This window comes from Neovison vison, chromosome 2 (genome assembly GCF_020171115.1).
Source record: "Neovison vison isolate M4711 chromosome 2, ASM_NN_V1, whole genome shotgun sequence".
Lineage (NCBI taxonomy): Eukaryota > Metazoa > Chordata > Mammalia > Carnivora > Mustelidae > Neogale > Neogale vison.
In genome coordinates, this window is record NC_058092.1 from 52,270,241 (window position 1) to 52,288,673 (window position 18,433).

Sequence of the window (18,433 nt, forward strand, 5' to 3'; positions counted from 1 at the left end):
ATGCAGGCATAGTTCATTTAATAAAAAGAGGCAACAGAGTATATTGGTACTGATGCTGAGAAGAGATGTGATGTGATGGTGGGATCTGTAAAAGTTCTTTTATTTCAATTTTCTTAATGAAGTGGAAGGCAAGGTATTTAGGCAAGAGCAGGTTGGAGCGGTTGGGATTATGAGATTATGGGAAGGTGGGGATTATTTTTCTTAAGAGACACATGTGAACAGACTAGAGAAATACATAGTAGCTGTTAGACACTTGAATATCACGATCACGTGTCTAAAGTGAAAACAGATACCTAGATGGCTCATTCGGTTAAGCATCTGATTCTGTTTTGGCTCAGGTCTTGATCTCAGGGTTGTGAGATGAGCCTTGCCTCGGGCTCCTCCGCATTGAGCAGGGAATCTGCTTGAGATTTTCTCTCTCTGCCTGTCCTCTCTGCTCTGTCTCTCAAAATAAATAGTTCTTTAAAGTGAAACAGTTCGTGTAGGCAAATGTTTTCCTCAAGAGCAGTTGCTCAGTATTTTTGGAATAAGTACAGGAGGAGAGTTAGGTCTTTCCAGGTTTGTGGTTTTGTCTAGTGAGCATAATAAAGATGAGATCACTTGAAGAGAGGAGTTCCAGCAAATGAGATGTCAGGGTATTGGAAAATCATCTATGTAAAAATTGCCAGGAATGAGGATAAATAGGTTTGTAGAGAGTAAGGAGTTGAAATGACTGAGTAATGAGGGAAATGACTCTTGTGGTTGGATGATGACAAAGTTGAGGACTAATAGGGATTAAGCCTGAGGATATGGAGATTGTTAGGGTGCAGAGGGGGAGAACTGATGTGGAAGAAATGATAGAGACCAAAAAAGTTATCTCGCTCTGGGTCAAGTTGTTTGAAGGCTTTGGAAACTACAACAAAACAGGTGAGGTTGAGAGGGCTGAGAGGCAGCATTTTCCTCAGGCGAAGGGAGCAAGGGTTTGTTTTCAACAATGTGGTGAAGGAAAAGATTCAGAGGTTAGGATGCAGGGGATTTTCCTGCTTAAATATAAATACTAAGTACCTTGAAGTCAAGGGCTGAGTTATATTCCTCTTTTTATTCCTTTCAGAGCAGTTGTGCATAAGTTTTCAGTAAATACTTGTATCTGGCAAATGAGTATTGAATGGGGGCACCTGGATGGCTCAGTTGGTTGGGTGACTGCCTTCAGCTCAGGACATGATTCCGGCTCAAGTCATGATTCTGGAGTCCCGGGATTGAGTCCCGAATCAGGCTCTTGGCTCTGTGGGGAGTCTGCTTCTCCTTCTGACCTTCTCCCATCTCATGTTTTCTCAGACACACTCTCTCTCTCAAATAAATAAATAAAATCTTTTAAAAAAATGAATAATGAATAAATGGGAAAGAGTTAAGACCCAGAAAGAGAAAATATTTATTGAGCAGCTACTATGTGCATATTTTAAACGAATACACTCTGATTGAAAAAGCATCAAGTAATGAAATTGAAAGGCCTCTAGTATTTTTTTTTAGTGTGGTAGTTTTCAGTTTGTAATCTCAGGACTTACATTTCATATGCTGGTTGATATGGGGAGAAGTCATCCTTCTAAGAAAGGAAGAGAATGCTCAAACCTTTTAAAATAAGGAGACCGAAGGGGTACTTGGCTGGCTCAGTTATCATGCATCTGCCTTTGGCTTGGGTCGTGAATCCAGGGTCCTGGGATCGAGCCCTGCATCAGTCTCCCTGCTTGGCCGGAGACCTGCTTCTCCCTCTCCCACTCCCCCTGCTTGTGTTCCTTCTCTCACTGTGTCTCTGTCAGATAAATAAATACATCTTTAAAAAGTAAAATAAGGAGACCCAAAATAATAATGATAACAACAATAATAATAGCAACAAGTATTCAACAACTGCCATCATTAGTAAAAAGTTATTTTATTAAAAAGTTAGATAATACTTGTAAAAGAGTTCTTTCAATTATGTAACAATGTAACAATACAAGGTATTACTCCTATTTCCATTTACACCAAAGAAAGATGGTTAAATTAATCATTTGTTCAAGGTCATCCAGTAAGTGGCAGAGATACTCAGGTCCCCTTCTTCTTGAGCATTGCCACAGTAGAATCCAGAAGGTAATGAGACAGCGGTGCACGTAAGGAGGTCACAGAATTGGGACCTATGACCCTAAGCTCTGTCATAAATCCTAATGTAGTTCCATACATTGGTATTATGCCTCTTCTTCCTATATTACTGTTCTTTTCATTTGACTGCTTCCTACTTGTTTTTTCCTCTTATCTTCTACCATAATCAACTTGTTTCCTCTTAAAATTCTTCTTTCTCCATTGTTCTCACTTCTGTGGCAGAAGATCTAACTTAGATTAGTAATATGTAACATGGAGTAATATGTAACATGGAGGGTCATAAAAAAAGAACTTTGAAGCCACTGTACTGGGAATTAATTTATTTCTCAAGTAGGACGCAACATGAAAAAGCTGTCTTTCTCTGAATGTTTGAATTTGTTTATCTGATCCTTTCTATAAGCTGCTGTTTGTATGACAAGGAAAAAAAGTTCCATTAATGGAATATTGGAATAAGCAGTTTTTCAGTTATTGGGAGGAGTTGATACCTTGTTTGTGTTTAGACTCACTGAGTTTGGACTGATACCAAAAAAATGAACCAGTGATCTATATGGAGACCTTACTGGCTGTTTTTTATTTGTTTGTTTAGCTACCCCAAAGATCAGATAGATATAATGTGTTTATATTTTTCACAAGAATTGAAATTCTGTTTCTCAAGATTAAAATATTTTTTCTTTATCATTTTAGACCAGTCTGCTTAGTTTTAAGTGAAATTCCTTTTATGTCTACTTGGTTTTTACTTGTGTCAACATTTAGGTGAGTCAAACCCATATTTATGTATTTTCAGTATAGTTACCATAAACTCATTTAAAAATTTTTTACAAAGTGATTATGTTTTGAATTAGCAATTCTCTTTTGATATTTTTTTCTGTTATCCCTTACAGTATGCTACCTCTTCTGTTGAAGGATGAACTCCTAATCCCCTCAGTTGTGACAACGATGGTATTTTTTATAGCTTGTGCAACTTCTTTTTCAATATTTGAAAAGACTTCTGAAGAAGAACTGCAATTGAAATCCTTTTCCATTTCTGTTAGGAAATACCTTCCATGTTTTACATTTCTTCCCAGAATTATACAATATTTGGTAAGTTGTTCAGTTTGTTTTTTGTTTGTTTAGAGAGAGTGCTGTGGGCAGAGGGGCAGAGAGAGAGAGGGAGAGAGAGAATCTTAGGCAGGCGTCATGCCCAGTGAGGAGTCCAACATGGGGCTCAGTCTCACAACCTTGAGATCATGACCTGAGCTGAAATCAATAGCTGGCCATGAGTTGTTTAGTTTTTAAGGAATGATACTTAGCATGCCACTATTTAAAAAAAAAAAAAGTAATTATCTTTCTCTTATAGCTTTTTTGAGATCTAATACACATAAATTCACCCATGAAATCCACCCATTTAAAGTGTACAATTTGGTGATTTAAAGTATGTACATAGAGTTGTACAACCATGACCACAATCTAATTTTAGATTATTTCCATCACCCCAAAAAGGAACCCTCTTTCCATTAGCACCCATTTCCCATTCTACCCTAACCTCTAGCCTTGGACAGCCAGTAATATACTTTCTATACCTATGTATTTACCGATCTGGACATTTCATATAAATGTTATGTATTAGTTTGCTTTGCCATAGCAAAATACTACAGACTGGGGGGCTTAATAACAGAAATGTATTTTCATACAGTTCTGGAGGCTAGAAATCCAAAAGCAAGGTGCCTCATCACAGTTTCTGGTGAGGCCTCTAATTCTGGGTTATAGGCAACTTTGCTGTAGCCTCATATGGCCTCTTCTTTGTGTGGGTGTGTAGAGAGTTCTGTGGTGCCTCTTCTCCTTATAAGAACACTAGTCCTATCAAATTAGGACCCCACCCTTACAACCTCAATTTAACATTAATTTAACCTTCCTAAAGTTTCTGTCTCCAAATGCATTCACATTGGGGGGTAGGGCTATAACATATGAATTTTGTGGGGACATAATTCAGACCGTAACATGGAATCATAGAAAATGTAGTCGGGACGCCTGGGTGGCTCTGCAGAGCATCAGAGGGAGAAGCAGGATCCCCGCTGAGCAGGGAGTCTGATATGGGACTCTGTCCCAAAACTCTGGGATCATGACCTGAGTTGCTAAGCCAACTGAGCCACCCAGGCACCCTGAAGGGGTGACTAGAAAAGGAATTTTGCTTGAAAAGGAATTCTTATCTTTTTCTTTCAGCAATTTGAATGTCATCCATCCCACTGCCTTATGACCTCAGTGTTTTCTGATAAGAGGTCAGCTGTTAATCTTATTAAGGGTAGCTTGCACTTGTAGTTTAGGTGCTTATTACATATCCATTTGAAGGAGTCTGGAGTTTAGGGGAGAGAGGTCCAGGCTGGAGACAGTAATTTGAGTCTTTGGCATTGAGATAATAATTAGTCATGTCACAGATGAGCTCACCAAAGGTGTGAGTATATTAGACGACTAAGTACTGAGCCTTGGGATATTACAGTGCTCAGAGGTAGGGGACATGAGAAGTAACCAGCAAAGTTGTCTGAGAAGGATTAACTATTGAGGTGGGAAGAACCCAGAAGAGTCTGGTGTTATGGAATTCAAGTGAAGGAAGTGCTTCAAGGAGATTAGAGGCATATGCACCTTCAGAAGCTGTTGAGAAATCAAATAAGGAAATAAGAAATAACCACTGGATTTAGTACAGTGGAGATCATTATGGATCTTTGGCCAGGGCAGTTTGATTGGAGCAGCTGAGGTAAAAATCTTAATTGGTGTGGATTCAGTAAAGAATGGGAAGGGAATTGGATACAGTAAGTTAAATAAACTCCTCTAGGAAACTTTGCTGTAAACAGAAGTAGACAAATGGGGTAATAGCTGGAGTTTGTTTAAAGCAGGAGGAATTTTACGGTGCCTGGGCAGCTCAGTTGGTTAAGTGTCTGCCTTCGGCTCAGGTCATGATTCTGGGGTCAAGCCCCACATTGGGCTCCCTGATAAACAGGGAGTCTGCTTCTCTTTCTGCCCCTTACCCTGCTCATGCTCTCCCTCTCTCAAATGAATAAATAAAATATTTAAAATAAAATAAAAAGTAATAAAGCAGGAGGAATTTCAACATGCCCCTCAATGCTGATTCAGGATCATGGTGTCATGACATTTCAACCAGTCCCACATTTCTTGTTTGAAACTTTTTTTTTTAAAAGATTTTCTTTATTTAAGGTGGAGAGGGGGAGGAGCAGGGCGGGGGGAGAATGAGGGGTAAAGAATCTCAAGCAAACTCTGCGCTGAGTGGAAAGCCTGATGCGAGACTCTGTCTCACAACCCTGAAATCATGACCTAAGCCAAAACCAAGAGTTGGATGCTTAATTGACTGAGCCAAGAAAATGTCCCTTAAGTTTGAAACTTTATTTATTTTTCAAAAAGATTTTATTTATTTATCTGCCAGAGAGAGAGAGACTGAGAGCGCACAGGCAGGCAGAGTGGCAGCAGAGGCAGAGGGAGAAGCAGGCTCCCCACAGAGCAAGGAGCCCGATGCAGGACTCAATCCCAGGACGCTGGGATCATGACCTGAGCCGAAGGCAGCTGCTTAACCAACTGAGCCACCCAGGCGTCCCAGTTTGAAACTTTAAATTTGATGGTTTCACTTCAGAAGTTTTCACTTTTCACTAAGGTTTACAGGGATTTTCCCTTTGGAGGATATTTATACCGTTTATACCTATTTGTGAGCCTTTTTGGTTACTATCCTTCCCAGGCTTCCATCTGGAATAAGTTCTACATTACTCTATTCGGATCTTTAAATCCTGTTATAATATAGACATTAAAACAGTTTTTAGGGTTCCATTTATGTTCCGTCTCCTTTATGAAAGTCACTATGATTTCTCACTGCTTGCTTTCTCCATTTACTTAAGCAGCTTCTGTGTACTTATGTGCTATGCCAAGATAAAATGAATAAGATCTGTCTGGTCCTTGTCTTTTTTTTTTTTTTTTTTTTAAAGTATTCTATATTCAACTCTTTTTTTTTTTAAAGATTTTATTTATTTATTTGACAGACAGAGATCACAAGTAGGCAGAGAGGCAGGCAGAGAGAGAGAGAGGAGGAAGCAGGCTCCCCGCTGAGCAGAGAGCCCAATGCGGGACTCGATCCCAGGACCCTGAGATCATGACCTGAGCCGAAGGCAGCGGCTTAACCCACTGAGCCACCCAGGCGCCCTGGTCCTTGTCTTAAAGGAGCTCACAGTCTAGAGCTAAACTGTCCAATATGGTAGGAATGCCTGGGTGCCTCTGTTGATTAGGCATGATTCTTGATTTCGGCTCAGGTAATGATCTCAGGGTCCTGAGATCGAGCCCTGCTTGGGGCTCTGTGCTCAGCAGGGAGTCCACTTGTGGTTCTCTTTCCTCTTTTCCTCTCCCCTTCTCCCTTATTTGTATGCACAGTCTCTCGCTCAGATAATAAATAATAAATAAATAAAGATAATAAATAATCTTTAAAAAAAACTGTCCAATACAGTAGCCACTAGACACATTAAAAATTTAGACTTAGTAAAATTAAATAAAATAAAAAATTCAGCTCAGCCACAATAAGCATATTTTGCCTGCTCAGTGACCACCATGTGTGGTTAGCAGTTATTCTCTTGAGGTACACAGGTATAGAACTTTCCCATCATTGTAGAAAGTTCTGTTGTACAGTACACTAGTCCAAAGAAAACTGACTGCTACACAATTAGAATCAATGAAGTATCTCTACTACTCATTTTGGCATTTAATAAAATATGACCTTGTGATTTTATTTAATTAGTTCCTCCATTCCCCTAATTAAACTGAAAACTCTCTGAGGCAAGATTACATTTTCTTTCATATGCTCCACCCTGACTTACTGCAGCATTAGCCCATCGAAAGTATTCCATGAATATGAAATATAATTTTCTATTTGCCATGGAAGGCTTTTTTATAGACAGATTAGCTTAGAACTTTATATCCTTATAGGGACTCAAGGTCCTGGAGCATACCCTGAATTTAACCCTGACTAGCAATATTGTCTATTCCAGGTAACTTTCATTAGTACGTGGGTGGTATTAAGTATGAAAGGTATCCTGAGGCTTTGGCTATACATGGGAATCACTTGGTAAGCTTTTAAATCCTAAGACCTACCCCAGAAACTCTGGTTTAATTGTTCTGAAGTGTGGTCTGGCATTGAGGTTTTTATACCTACCCCCCAAATGGTTCTAACATGTGGCCTAGGTTGAGATCCACCAGTAGAAGAGATTGGACCCCCCCCACCCCTCACCTTCAGTTCTGCTCACTTACAGCTATAAGTAAATGTTACCAGTGCATTTAAATTCTGTCTTTATTACTCAATAATGTTTTTTTCCCTCCTTACAGTTTCTTACCTCAGTCATCACTATGGTACTTCTGACACTGATAACTGTCACACTGGAACCTCCTCAGAAATTACCGGACTTATTTTCTGTATTGGTTTGTTTTTTATCCTGCTTGAACTTCCTGTTCTTCTTGGTATATTTTAACATTATAATCATGTGGGATTCCAAAAATGGAAGAAATCAGAAGAAAACCAACTAGCTTTATTTCCACAAATAAACATGAAAATATTAACAGTGCTGAAAGTTTTTTTTGAACTTTTTTTGCTACATATAAATGAAATTATCATTTTGAGAATCACGAAAGTTATAGGGGGAAAATGGCGACAAGTCATTGTTGTCTATATACAAAGTAAATGTATATGGGGACCCAAGCCCAGTGGAGGCTTTTATTTTCTAACTGTGGAGTGGTCAAGACATATTGGTTTTATTAATGTTCAGTTATCCAAGTGGGAAAACAAGAGAAAAGGCCCTTAATCCCAGTGTTTACTCAGGGAATGTACCACTACAGTTTGTTGTCTTAAAAAGAAATCTGCAAATCCAGTGAGCTTACTGGAAGAATCCAGCCCTTCTTTTTAAAGGAAATCACTAATTTTGGTATTTAAATTTAGTTTTCCTTACATTTTAGAATGCAAGTAATGTGTATTTCATTCTTTAGAAATTATATCTCAGGGATTAAATTTGTGATGATCTTTTTAATTACTGTGAGAAGGCAATTTATAGGCTTAACGTTTGAATATGCCTTATTACATGTGTAAATTTGATTTCTTTATAACAAGGCAGAGAAATTAGACCATATTCTTATTTCAAAAATGCTGATCTACTTGAATGTAATTAAACGGTGAATTTTACTGAATTTAAGTGGTTTGAGTGATTTTTTTTTTTTAATTACTCGTGATCACTAGTTCTAAACTTCCAGGATCATTCTGTTCAAGTTAAATAGTTTTATACAGGATTTCATCCTTTTGATCTTTTTTGAGTGGTTTAAGATTACCACTTCCATAAGCATTGATTCATATCATGTTTCATGTTAACTTGGCTCTGTTAATAACATATCATTCTATAATAGGAGAAGCTCATCTCTGCTATCATATTCAATTGGTAAAAATAATATATCCTATCTATGTTATAATTTTTATGTAAAGATTGTTCTTTTGGAAGGGCAGGAAAAAAAGATGTGTTTTCTTCAGTTTCTGTGGTAAGAATAAAACAATTATTTTCACATTAACCTATGTTTTTAATGAATATATTTCTTTCGTAAGCCATTCATTAAAGTATCTTGACTAAGTGGTGATATATTTTAAAACACTGAACACATAGACACAAAGAAAATCTGGTTCTAGACACGGACAGGCTGCAAGAAGGTATATGCTTCTACGTCTGATAAAGGAAGTAGGTTTAGACAAAGCAAAAATCATGAAGTATTTCTTTCTCAAAGCAAATGTGCATAAGGACTCAAAGGGCAGGTCAGCACAGAAAAGCAGCCTTGAATCACTGCCGAATCAGCAGGAACATCGCTGTCCATGGTCACCATCTGTAATCACTGTGCCCAAATGTCAGCATCTTGGCTGGCTGGTGTACTCCTGTTTTTTTAGTTTTTATTTTTGTAATAGCATACATGGGTTTAACAAAGGATGTTGATTTAAATCAGTGATGAGAAGGTTCTAACTTCTAAATAACTGGAGCAGATATTTGAAAATAAAAGTATATTATATAAATATTAATAGAATATACCCATATTCAAGGTATCTTCTAGGTAAATCCTCTAAATACACATTTTAGATAATTTACATAATTTAATCATATCAAGTAACTTTGTAGCTTTTATGGAGATGTGCAGCAATTATAAGTCAAGTATCTCTTATATCCATTAGAAACCAATTTAAGAAGAGTCCACTTTGAACTTGGAAGGATTAGGTTCCAGAATACCAAAAATGTCCATTGATGAATTATGATCACAGAAATCGGCAATTCCAAAGTACTTTTTTCAGCTATACTCAGGGTTCTTGGGATGTTTTAATATATTTAAGTAATGCAAACATGCTGAAGATTTCTCAGTTACTTCACCAATATACCTGTTAGGAAATGAACCCTTCTAAGTTATGTTCAAGTTCATTTTAGAGGGAAGGGCTGTGTCTGAAAAATACAGTTTTTCCTGTTACCAATAAACTTAGGCTTGCTTCTTAAAATGAAGAGAACAGGGTGTATGTTCATGTATCAAATATGAAGCATACAGAAGCCATTTTCCCTTGAGGCGTTAAGGAGGGGAGAAAAATCCCAGATGTAGCATTCTGTCCAAATGATAAACCACAACTAAGTGAATGAAACATTTACAAAAGTCAAGGCAGCCAAAGGAGCCTCTCTGTTCAATAGAAGGAGTAAAAGATGGATAGGATGTAACTAAATAATAGTTGGAGTAACACAGAGGTTTCAAGTCTCAATTGGTCTCTCTTCTGTTATGTTCATTGGAAGATCAGGGCCAAGTGTATCCCCCGCCTTCCTTCATGACGCACCCTCCTCCCCCCCATATAAACATTAGTTTTGTCTGTGGATCTTTCTGCTTTGTCCTTCATGTGGCCTCCAAGGGTGATAAAGCGAGAGTCATCTGATCTACAATGAAGAGAACTGGGAAATGATTCTTAGCAGACCCAGCTGTTCTGAAAGGCAAAAGCTTAGTGTATCGAGGTCAAACATACAGTAACTGACTTAATAGCATTAAGCACATACCTACATAACTTGGATTACATATGCAACGAATCTACTTCTTAACCCTTTATTTCCTGACTAATATAAGTTTCTTTATATGCTTTGGCTTATATCCTAAGGTTAGTTTGCAATGCTAGAACACAAAGGAATTATCCTTTTTGGTATACTTAGGTAATAGGTAGTCCTATTAGAAGGACTGTATCATAAAGTGTTCTTAATATTTAGCAGACTGATTATCTTTAAAATCTTATTTAAATAGTACCAATAAAATCATTACTGAAGGGAATTAGGTTTAGTAGTTACTTGGGTTACTATTTACTATCCATGTCATTTAATAGTTTTTAAAAACTCATTTTAAGAGGTAAGAGGTAAACCTGAAGTTCTCTAAATGGAAGATCAATTATTTTCAAACTTAAATTTTGTTTCAGATCTTCATATAGTATTTTTATTTACATGATACAATAACGTACAAATTTTGTCAAGACTTATGGCAAGTACCAAGGGAGTAGCATTTTTTTCCCTGTAGAAATGGTCAAAAACTACAGAGGTCTTAAAAAAAAGTTATCAATTTGTAACACACCCTGTGATTCCTACTTCCCCTTTATTTTGTGATAGTATGAGGATGATACAAATAACATCACAGAAAAACAGAAATTGAAATTAATGCTTCAAAATAATTTGGAGGTGATTACATGCCCAATAAAAAGATCTCTTCTTTAAATTCAGTAGAGTCTGCAGTTCAGTTTAAGAACAACTTGTACTGAAAAATACATTCCACAATTTTATAAAAGGAGGTGTGAAAATTTTAAAACTTGGAAAATAGTTCTTTGCTATAAGCGTAGAAATAACTTAGAGGATAAAAACTCACCCCTGAGATAGTGGCTACGCAATAAACTTCTAGAAAAAATTTAAAAGTTTAAAAAGAATCTAATAGGCATTTGGGGCTTGGAAAATCATTGGAAAAATGATACCTAATTCCACTTGCCATTAAATTTAATCTGAGTTTTAAAACACAGTTTTATTAAAGTGCCATTTTCATAAATGCTTTAAAAATCTATCCACGATCAACTACAAACAAACAAAAACAAAAACAAAAAAACCCAAAACCCCTATCCACAAATGCTAAAAGTCTACAGAAGTGTATGTGATAGAGAACAGAAGTTAATGTCCTCTTCTACATGTTGGCTTACATTAAAGGGTCAAGAAGAAATGTATTATTTACATTGAGATTATCTACTGGTGTGTGTAGAAAGTTTAAATTAGCTGCAAGAAATTTTATCTAGACCCGCACCTGCCTAGTGCTATGATCTGGTATTTACTGGGCAGATTAATTACAAACATTTCTTCTGTTCCTTTAAATATGATCAGGCAGATGCAGAAGTTGGTGTTCATAGTAAGTGCATTTCTTTTAAATGCCTGTAGGATATAAAAGATTATTAAATCAAGAATTAGATTCCACATTAACATGCATCTCACACACTACTTAAATGATTTAAACACCCATTTACCAGGTAATCTGTACCTCATTTAGATACTGGTAATCTCTCATTTGCTTATTTTTGGGTCTTCTAAACAAGATTCACCTTCACAAATAATTGTCAATAGGGCTTACTCAGACACCACACTCTTTATGTGAAGATGGATCGTGAGGTACTTCTCAGATATTTCTAAAACTCCTACATGATCTACTTGCTGAAAACACCAAAATCTACATGCCTTTTGTCTATAAGCCTTCAGGGCCTTTCAGCAGGTGTTTCCTCCAACAGCTGCCCCCCCAAAAAAGAGACCGTATTTACTGGCATTCCTATTCAGAGTATGTCCCTCTGGGGCCTCCTAGTGGTGGCAGAAGTTCTTGCCGTTTGGAGTAGGACCTCTGTGAGAGGAAGCCTTCAGCTATGGGCAAATGATGGCATATTTCCCATAGGGTACATGGACCTTTCACTCCTGAAATACCCCTTTCATGCTTACATTGGCAGCTATTAAGAAGTAATGCATGGGGGACGCCTGGATGGCTCAGTTGGTTAAGCAGCTGCCTTCGGCTCAGGTCATGACCCAGCGTCCTGGGATAGAGTCCCACATCGGGCTCCTTGCTCAGCAGGGAGCCTGCTTCTCCCTCTGCCTCTGCCTGCCTCTCTGTCTGCCTGTGCTCGCCCTCTCTCCCTCTCTCTGACAAATAAATAAAATCTTTAAAAAAAAAAAAAAGAAGTAATGCATGATAGGCTCCTATATTTCCCTATTCATGAGAGTCCACATATATTCTTATCCTAGAAGAAGGTAGGTTGCCAACTTGACAACCACCAATGCTTGCCAATTTGAGTTTGCTCTGAATTCCTGTAGAAGATTTTAAGCACTCTAGTGTTCACTTAATATCCCTATAGGTTACTGATACACAGTTATCAGACCTAATGACAGTATTATACAGGAGAGTAAGACTATCACTAGTTACTATGGGAGAGGTGCTAGTTAAGTTCATTTTGTACAATCCCACAAGGTAAATATCAGTCTCATTTTATAATTAAGGTTTAGGGGAACCAAGTGCCTTGTTAAGGCCACAGAGCTAAGTAGATAACAGAGCTGATGCTGGATGTGTAATCCAAATCCTCTCCTCTGTTATAATGCCAGAGCATTGCAAAAGAGTTTCATCAATTGATCAGGGCTGCTAGAAGTGTGTTGAGAAAGATTCTAACGCCAAATTCAGGATCCACCAAAAACAAATACTGTGATCAATGTCATGTGGACATGGAGTTTATTTCAAACATCCAGCTTTCTTTCTTTCTTACTTACTTTTTTTTTTTTTTTTGAAGATTTTATTTATTTATTTGACAGAGATCACAAGTAGGCAGAGAGGCAGGCAGAGAGAGAGAGGAGGAAGCAGGTTCCCCGCTGAGCAGAGAGCCTGATGCAGGGCTTGATCCCAGGACCCTGAGATCATGACCCGAGCCGAAGGCAGAGGCCTTAACCCACTGAGCCACCCAGGTGCCCCCAAAGATCCAGCTTTCTTCTTGGGTTCAAGATTGAGATTCACAGGGTTCAAGATTTAGACTTAGTGTGGGAGAGAGAAGGTTCCACTTCTGCCTGAGGCCCACTCCATATTAGTTACCCTAAGCTTCTGCCGGAGGGCCTCCCATGTTGGAAGTTAATTTCTCCACTAATTAAGTTGACACTTTGATTCTAAATGGATTCATCCTTTTTTGTACTTGCTATTGCCCAGAATCCTAGAAAGAAGAGGGGTCTGAACCTGTATTGCTTATCATAGCTTGCCTTATTATCATTTCAGGTTTAAAAGCTTGGCATAATGCAAGTGCTACCTTTTATATTAAGTGCTACCTTTATATTAAGCCTCACACTTTTGTTAACCAAGTTATTTATCCAGTTGCTTCTAGATATATTACCCCAGTATCTCCTGCAGTATCCCCTGTTAATATTAGCCTACCATGCTCCCTCCAGTCCTTTGCTGGTCTTTGTCCTGTCTGTGGCCTACAGGTTTCTTACTCACACTCTCTCTTATTCTAACATTATTTTATAATGGCTTTGCTTGTTAAAGGCTCTGGGAGTGAATCTGGGGTATTTCTTCCCCCTGAACAATAAAGGTCAGGAGGAATAATCACTTAAGTGTGAGAGAGGACAGGAACTGACGTAGATGGGGAAGTTGGCCACAATGGTATTAGGAGTATTGTGCTTGTCAAAGGTTTTTCGAGCACAGGACAAAATCAGTTGGACAGCTATGACAAATGCACAAAAAAGGAACAATGAGAGAACATGGAACAGAGGGATCTGAAGAAGTCTAATGCAAGATGAGTCATAAGCAGGTTCTGAAAGATGGGTAAATTTTTTACAATGACGGGGAGAAACATATTAAGCAGAGGAAACATAAGAACAAAGATAAGGGAATGAGAAAGTTTCTCTCTGAGGAGTGTGTCTAGAGAATGGTACATAATCTGGAGAGACTAAGGACCAAGGACAAGGTAAGCTGTGGTCACATTAGGAAGAGTTCTGAATGTTAGTATAAATTTGGATTTTACTGTGAATATGAGAAAGTGATAGCTTCTTAAGCATAATTTGTTCAGTAGCAGGCCAGGCTGTAGGGATAAGGGACCGAGGGGCAGAGAGGCAGAGAGGCAGGTTACAATGGAGAGGATAAAGTATAAATTTGGATTTTACTGTGAATATGGTAGAGTGATATCTTCTTAAGCATAATTTGTTCAATAGCAGGACAAGCTGTAGGGAAAAGAGACCAATGAGCAGAGGCAGGTTACAGTGGGGAGGATAATCTGGATGAGAGGTCATGGAGGAATAAACGAGTACAGGGGGCATGGAAGGGAGAGGTAAACATTTTTAGAAGGGAGCTGACCTGGCAGCAGTTGCACATGGGGGCACAAAAAAGGGACAGAATTTTGAGGTTGTAAGCCTTATCACTGGATGAATGTAATCCCTACAAAAGTAGAATGAGTTAGAATTTGGGGGGGGAAATGATGAAATCAATGTTCTTAGGGGACAATATATGGCAGCTGAGATTGTGGGTTTATAGCTCAGGAAGGTCAAAGTCGATTTGGAAACTATAAATTCCACTAAGGTAAGAACTAAAGTCAAGGAATGGGTGCGATTATGGAGAAAGTGCCCAAAATAAGAAAACACAGTCAAATGAACCCAGAGAAATGCCTCAAAGGTTTAGTCCAATTTCATTTCATTGTTATTTCTCTACTGCTTTCCACGAAAAGGGAAGCTGAGTGGTGGGTCAACCTTCATTCCTGCAAGTTTTTTGTAAGTACTACTCATATTAAAGACTCAGAATAACACCCCTAACATTCTAATTTTTATTAGACTCCAGGAACACAAAGCTATTCTCAGTACTCTAAGTTCTCCAAAGTTCACAAATGAGACCATCATATACTAAATGTGTATGTTATTAGCCAGATGTATAACAGTAACTATGTATTTATGATAGCCATCTAATAGCTGTCTGTGGACTGCCATGGACCAGAAATTTTCCACAAAATGTTTAACCCTATGACGAGTACATGTGTTTATGTATATATATTAGATCCTTACTATTTCATAGGAACTAAAACCTTTGACTGGCAGTGAAGCCTGACAATCATAGTTTACTATTGTGAGTGGGCAAAGCAAAGGCTCTGATACCAGCCTACTCAGGTTAGCCTCCTGGCTCTGTTCCTGAGGTAATTCTAGGACAAGGTTATTAACCTCTTTGTGCTTCAGTTTCCTCACTATAAAATAAAGATAATAACTGTATATCACACACATTGTTTGAAAAGGTTGAGTGTAATCTGTATAAAGTGCCTGTAGTAGTACCTGGCACACTGGCAGTGCTTAGTAAGTGTCAGTTATTATTATAAACTATTATTTGTTGTGTACAACAGAATAAACATTATAATGAATGAAAAGTGACACAATTTTGTACATAAGATGCTTTGCAAATATTTAGAAAACTGTTAGTTAGGAAGCTAATACTAATCATTTGAAATACCATTTCCAAAGAAATGTATTTTCAGTATAGAATTTATTTTGCCTTGGGCGCCTGGGTGGCTCAGTGGGTTGGGCCGCTGCCTTCGGCTCAGGTTGTGATCTCGGGGTCCTGGGATTGAGTCCCACATCGGGCTCTCTGCTCGGCAGAGAGCCTGTTTCCTCCTCTCTCTCTCTGCCTGCCTCTCTGCCTACTTGTCGTCTCTCTCTGTCAGGTAAATAAATAAAATCTTAAAAAAAAAAAAAAGAATTTATTTTGCCTTAATTTGTTTCTAAGAGATAGCAGGCAACATGGGGTTAGCGTCTAAGAATCTTAATTGGAATATCGCTGCCACTAAGTCTGGGATAGGCTAGTTCTTAATGCAAACCTTCAGTTACAGGCATATTAGACACTAATATCACATTATGACTCATACTGCTTCTAGCTAATGCTATAAATTTATCATTTTTTACTTATATTGCTGAATCTACAGGGAACTGTTTTGAAGGAAAGATACAACTAATTAATAGATAATTATTTACCTAATTCAGCAAATTTCCAAATTCATAGACTTGTTGTATCTCGTTCAGTTACATGTGTCCTACAGAAACTATAACCCACCTGTCAGTACCTAATTAGTTATTTATACTAAAGGTGCTAAATTAAGAGCCCTCTATACACTCACCTAAATATATGTGCTTTTTCACTTTTAAAGCTAGGCTGATGAGCTCTACAGTTCTTTTTAACCAGCCTCTCATTCACATATCTTGTCAGATTGTCCTATTATTTATAAAAATAGATTAAATGTAATTTCAAAAACACCTCCAAAGCTCATGTCCTTATTTTCCTCATAGATAGTATCAAATTTGATAATATAAATAAATGTTTCCATCTGAACAAAACAGTGAAATTTAACAAGGCTAACCTTAATTAGAATGGTGAAAGCCTACCTTAGTTTAAAATGCCCTTAAGGAATTCATAGCTGTCAAGATGATACAATCCTATAAGAAAAAAATATTTTTTTCAGAAAACAGTTCAAAGTAAGTTGTCACAGTATATGATGTAGAATAAATGCTGAATCAAATGAAATTAAAGAACCTAAAGCTTTATTTTACATTACAAATAGCTTTGGAGTTATAATTTCTCATTTCAACATCATACCAATTTGCCCAATTCTCTTTCAGAATGTACATTTAAGAATTTAGGATAAAAAGTGCCAAAAAGACTTATTATTATAATGTATGCTTATGCTTTGTTAAAATTATTTGTCTTTTTTGACAGATTCTATAATCCCGAGGGCAGGACTATCTATGTTTGCCTTGTTCATTACTGTATCCCCAGTGCTAGAAAAGGGCCTGGCTCATCATAGGCATTCAGTAAATATTAAATGGATGAGGCATGGAAGGAGATCATATATATTTTTTTAATTTTATTTATTTGACAAAGAAAGAGAGATCACAAGTAGGCAGAAAGGCAGGCAGGGCGGGGTGGGGGAGCAGGCTTCCGGCCGAGCAGAGAGCCCAATGCGGGGCTTGATCGCAGGACCCTGAGATCATGACCCGAGCTGAAGGCAGTGGCCTAAACCACTGAGCCACCCAGGTGCCTCAAAGGAGATCATGATTTATAAGGATTTGAAAATATTTAAATTCCTTTAAAAAATTCTTAGAGTGGCATTTATTTTTACTCATTCATTGAACATGCATTGTGGGCCTTCTATCAGGTTATATACTAGGCTCTGGGGCTATAATACAGAGATAAGAGCTTTGTTTGTTTGCTAAGGAGGAGCCCAGGAGCCCTGTAACTGGACAATTACAATACACTACAATACTACAGCATAATACATTTATAAACATTTAGACAAGTGTTGTAGAAGGCCAGAAGAAGCAATTTAGCTTTACCTAGGCAAGCTGGGTAAAGTTACACAGAGGATGTGACATCTGAGGCTGACCTTAAAGAATGAGCGGGAATTTACTGGACAGAGATGGAAGAAAGAGCAATCAAGGTAGAGAGAGAAGCAGTAGAGAGGCCTGGAGTCCACAAAGAGAGAGATTCCAGAGGGCTGAAGTCACATGGTGGGAACATATGCATTCAAATGTCTTTCCTCCTGCATGAGGTCTGAGCTGGAGGAAAAATCACCTAATACTTTTTACAGAAGTCCTGCTTTTAACTATATAATTAGCTATATGACACCATAAATACCTGCTATATTATTTTATATATGTGTTTAATACATAAACCACTTAGAAAATTTATCTAACTCTTTTCTGAGGTGCATTTCTGACTACTCTAAGAGTTAAAATGGGGGAAAAAAAATGTTCACCTGTCAGGTGACATAAAACCAATTTCTACTAAATGTGCCAGAATAATTTTTCTCCACCTCAAGAATGGTTAGTCTTCAGTCTGTTCATTACTGTCTTTTTATAGTATTTTTATTTAATAAAACCTATTAAGACTACCATACAAATCTCTTTACTTATGCTTTTATCTTTTAACTGATCAATTTTTATATTGCTGACATCCCTTCTTCACCATTTGCTCATTTAAAAATTCATAGTATGTGAGATATGTCTCTGGAGAAAATGTCTATAAAATTTGTTACAGCTGGCAAATGTGTATGAGTCAGTGATAGCACATGACTAAATGCTTCACAGAAAATAAAATTTGTTTCTGTAGTAAGCAGAACTGTTTAAATGTTATTTATTTTTATGTTTCAAAGAAAATATATTGTGAAGTGCTGCATTGATTTAATACGCAACAATGTCTGTGTACATGCTGTAGAAGGAAAATTTATGAAACCTTTGCACAACTCCTT

General features: G+C 37.6%; 2 protein-coding genes across 3 annotated transcripts in view; one reads left to right on the forward strand and one right to left on the reverse strand.

Moving 5' to 3' along the window:
- ALG6 (ALG6 alpha-1,3-glucosyltransferase) overlaps window positions 1-8,453 on the forward strand; it is a 67,697-nt gene extending 59,244 nt beyond the window's left edge. Inside the window, exons 13-15 of the mRNA XM_044238369.1 lie at window positions 2,797-2,865; window positions 2,994-3,192; window positions 7,459-8,453. Coding sequence (XP_044094304.1) covers window positions 2,797-2,865; window positions 2,994-3,192; window positions 7,459-7,656 — 466 coding nt within the window. The 3' untranslated portion in view covers window positions 7,657-8,453. The remainder of the gene's footprint in view (window positions 1-2,796; window positions 2,866-2,993; window positions 3,193-7,458) is intronic.
- Window positions 8,454-10,577: 2,124 nt separating this feature from the next.
- The window catches only part of LOC122900042 (integrin subunit beta 3 binding protein), a 66,359-nt gene continuing 58,503 nt past the window's right edge, over window positions 10,578-18,433 (reverse strand). Inside the window, exons 8-9 of one of the 2 annotated variants that reach the window (XM_044238370.1) lie at window positions 16,572-16,622; window positions 10,578-11,576 (exon numbers count right to left, since the gene is read on the reverse strand). In XM_044238370.1, coding sequence (XP_044094305.1) covers window positions 16,573-16,622 — 50 coding nt within the window. In that variant the 3' untranslated portion in view covers window positions 10,578-11,576; window position 16,572. The remainder of the gene's footprint in view (window positions 11,577-16,571; window positions 16,623-18,433) is intronic. The other variant, XM_044238371.1, reaches the window with a different exon arrangement.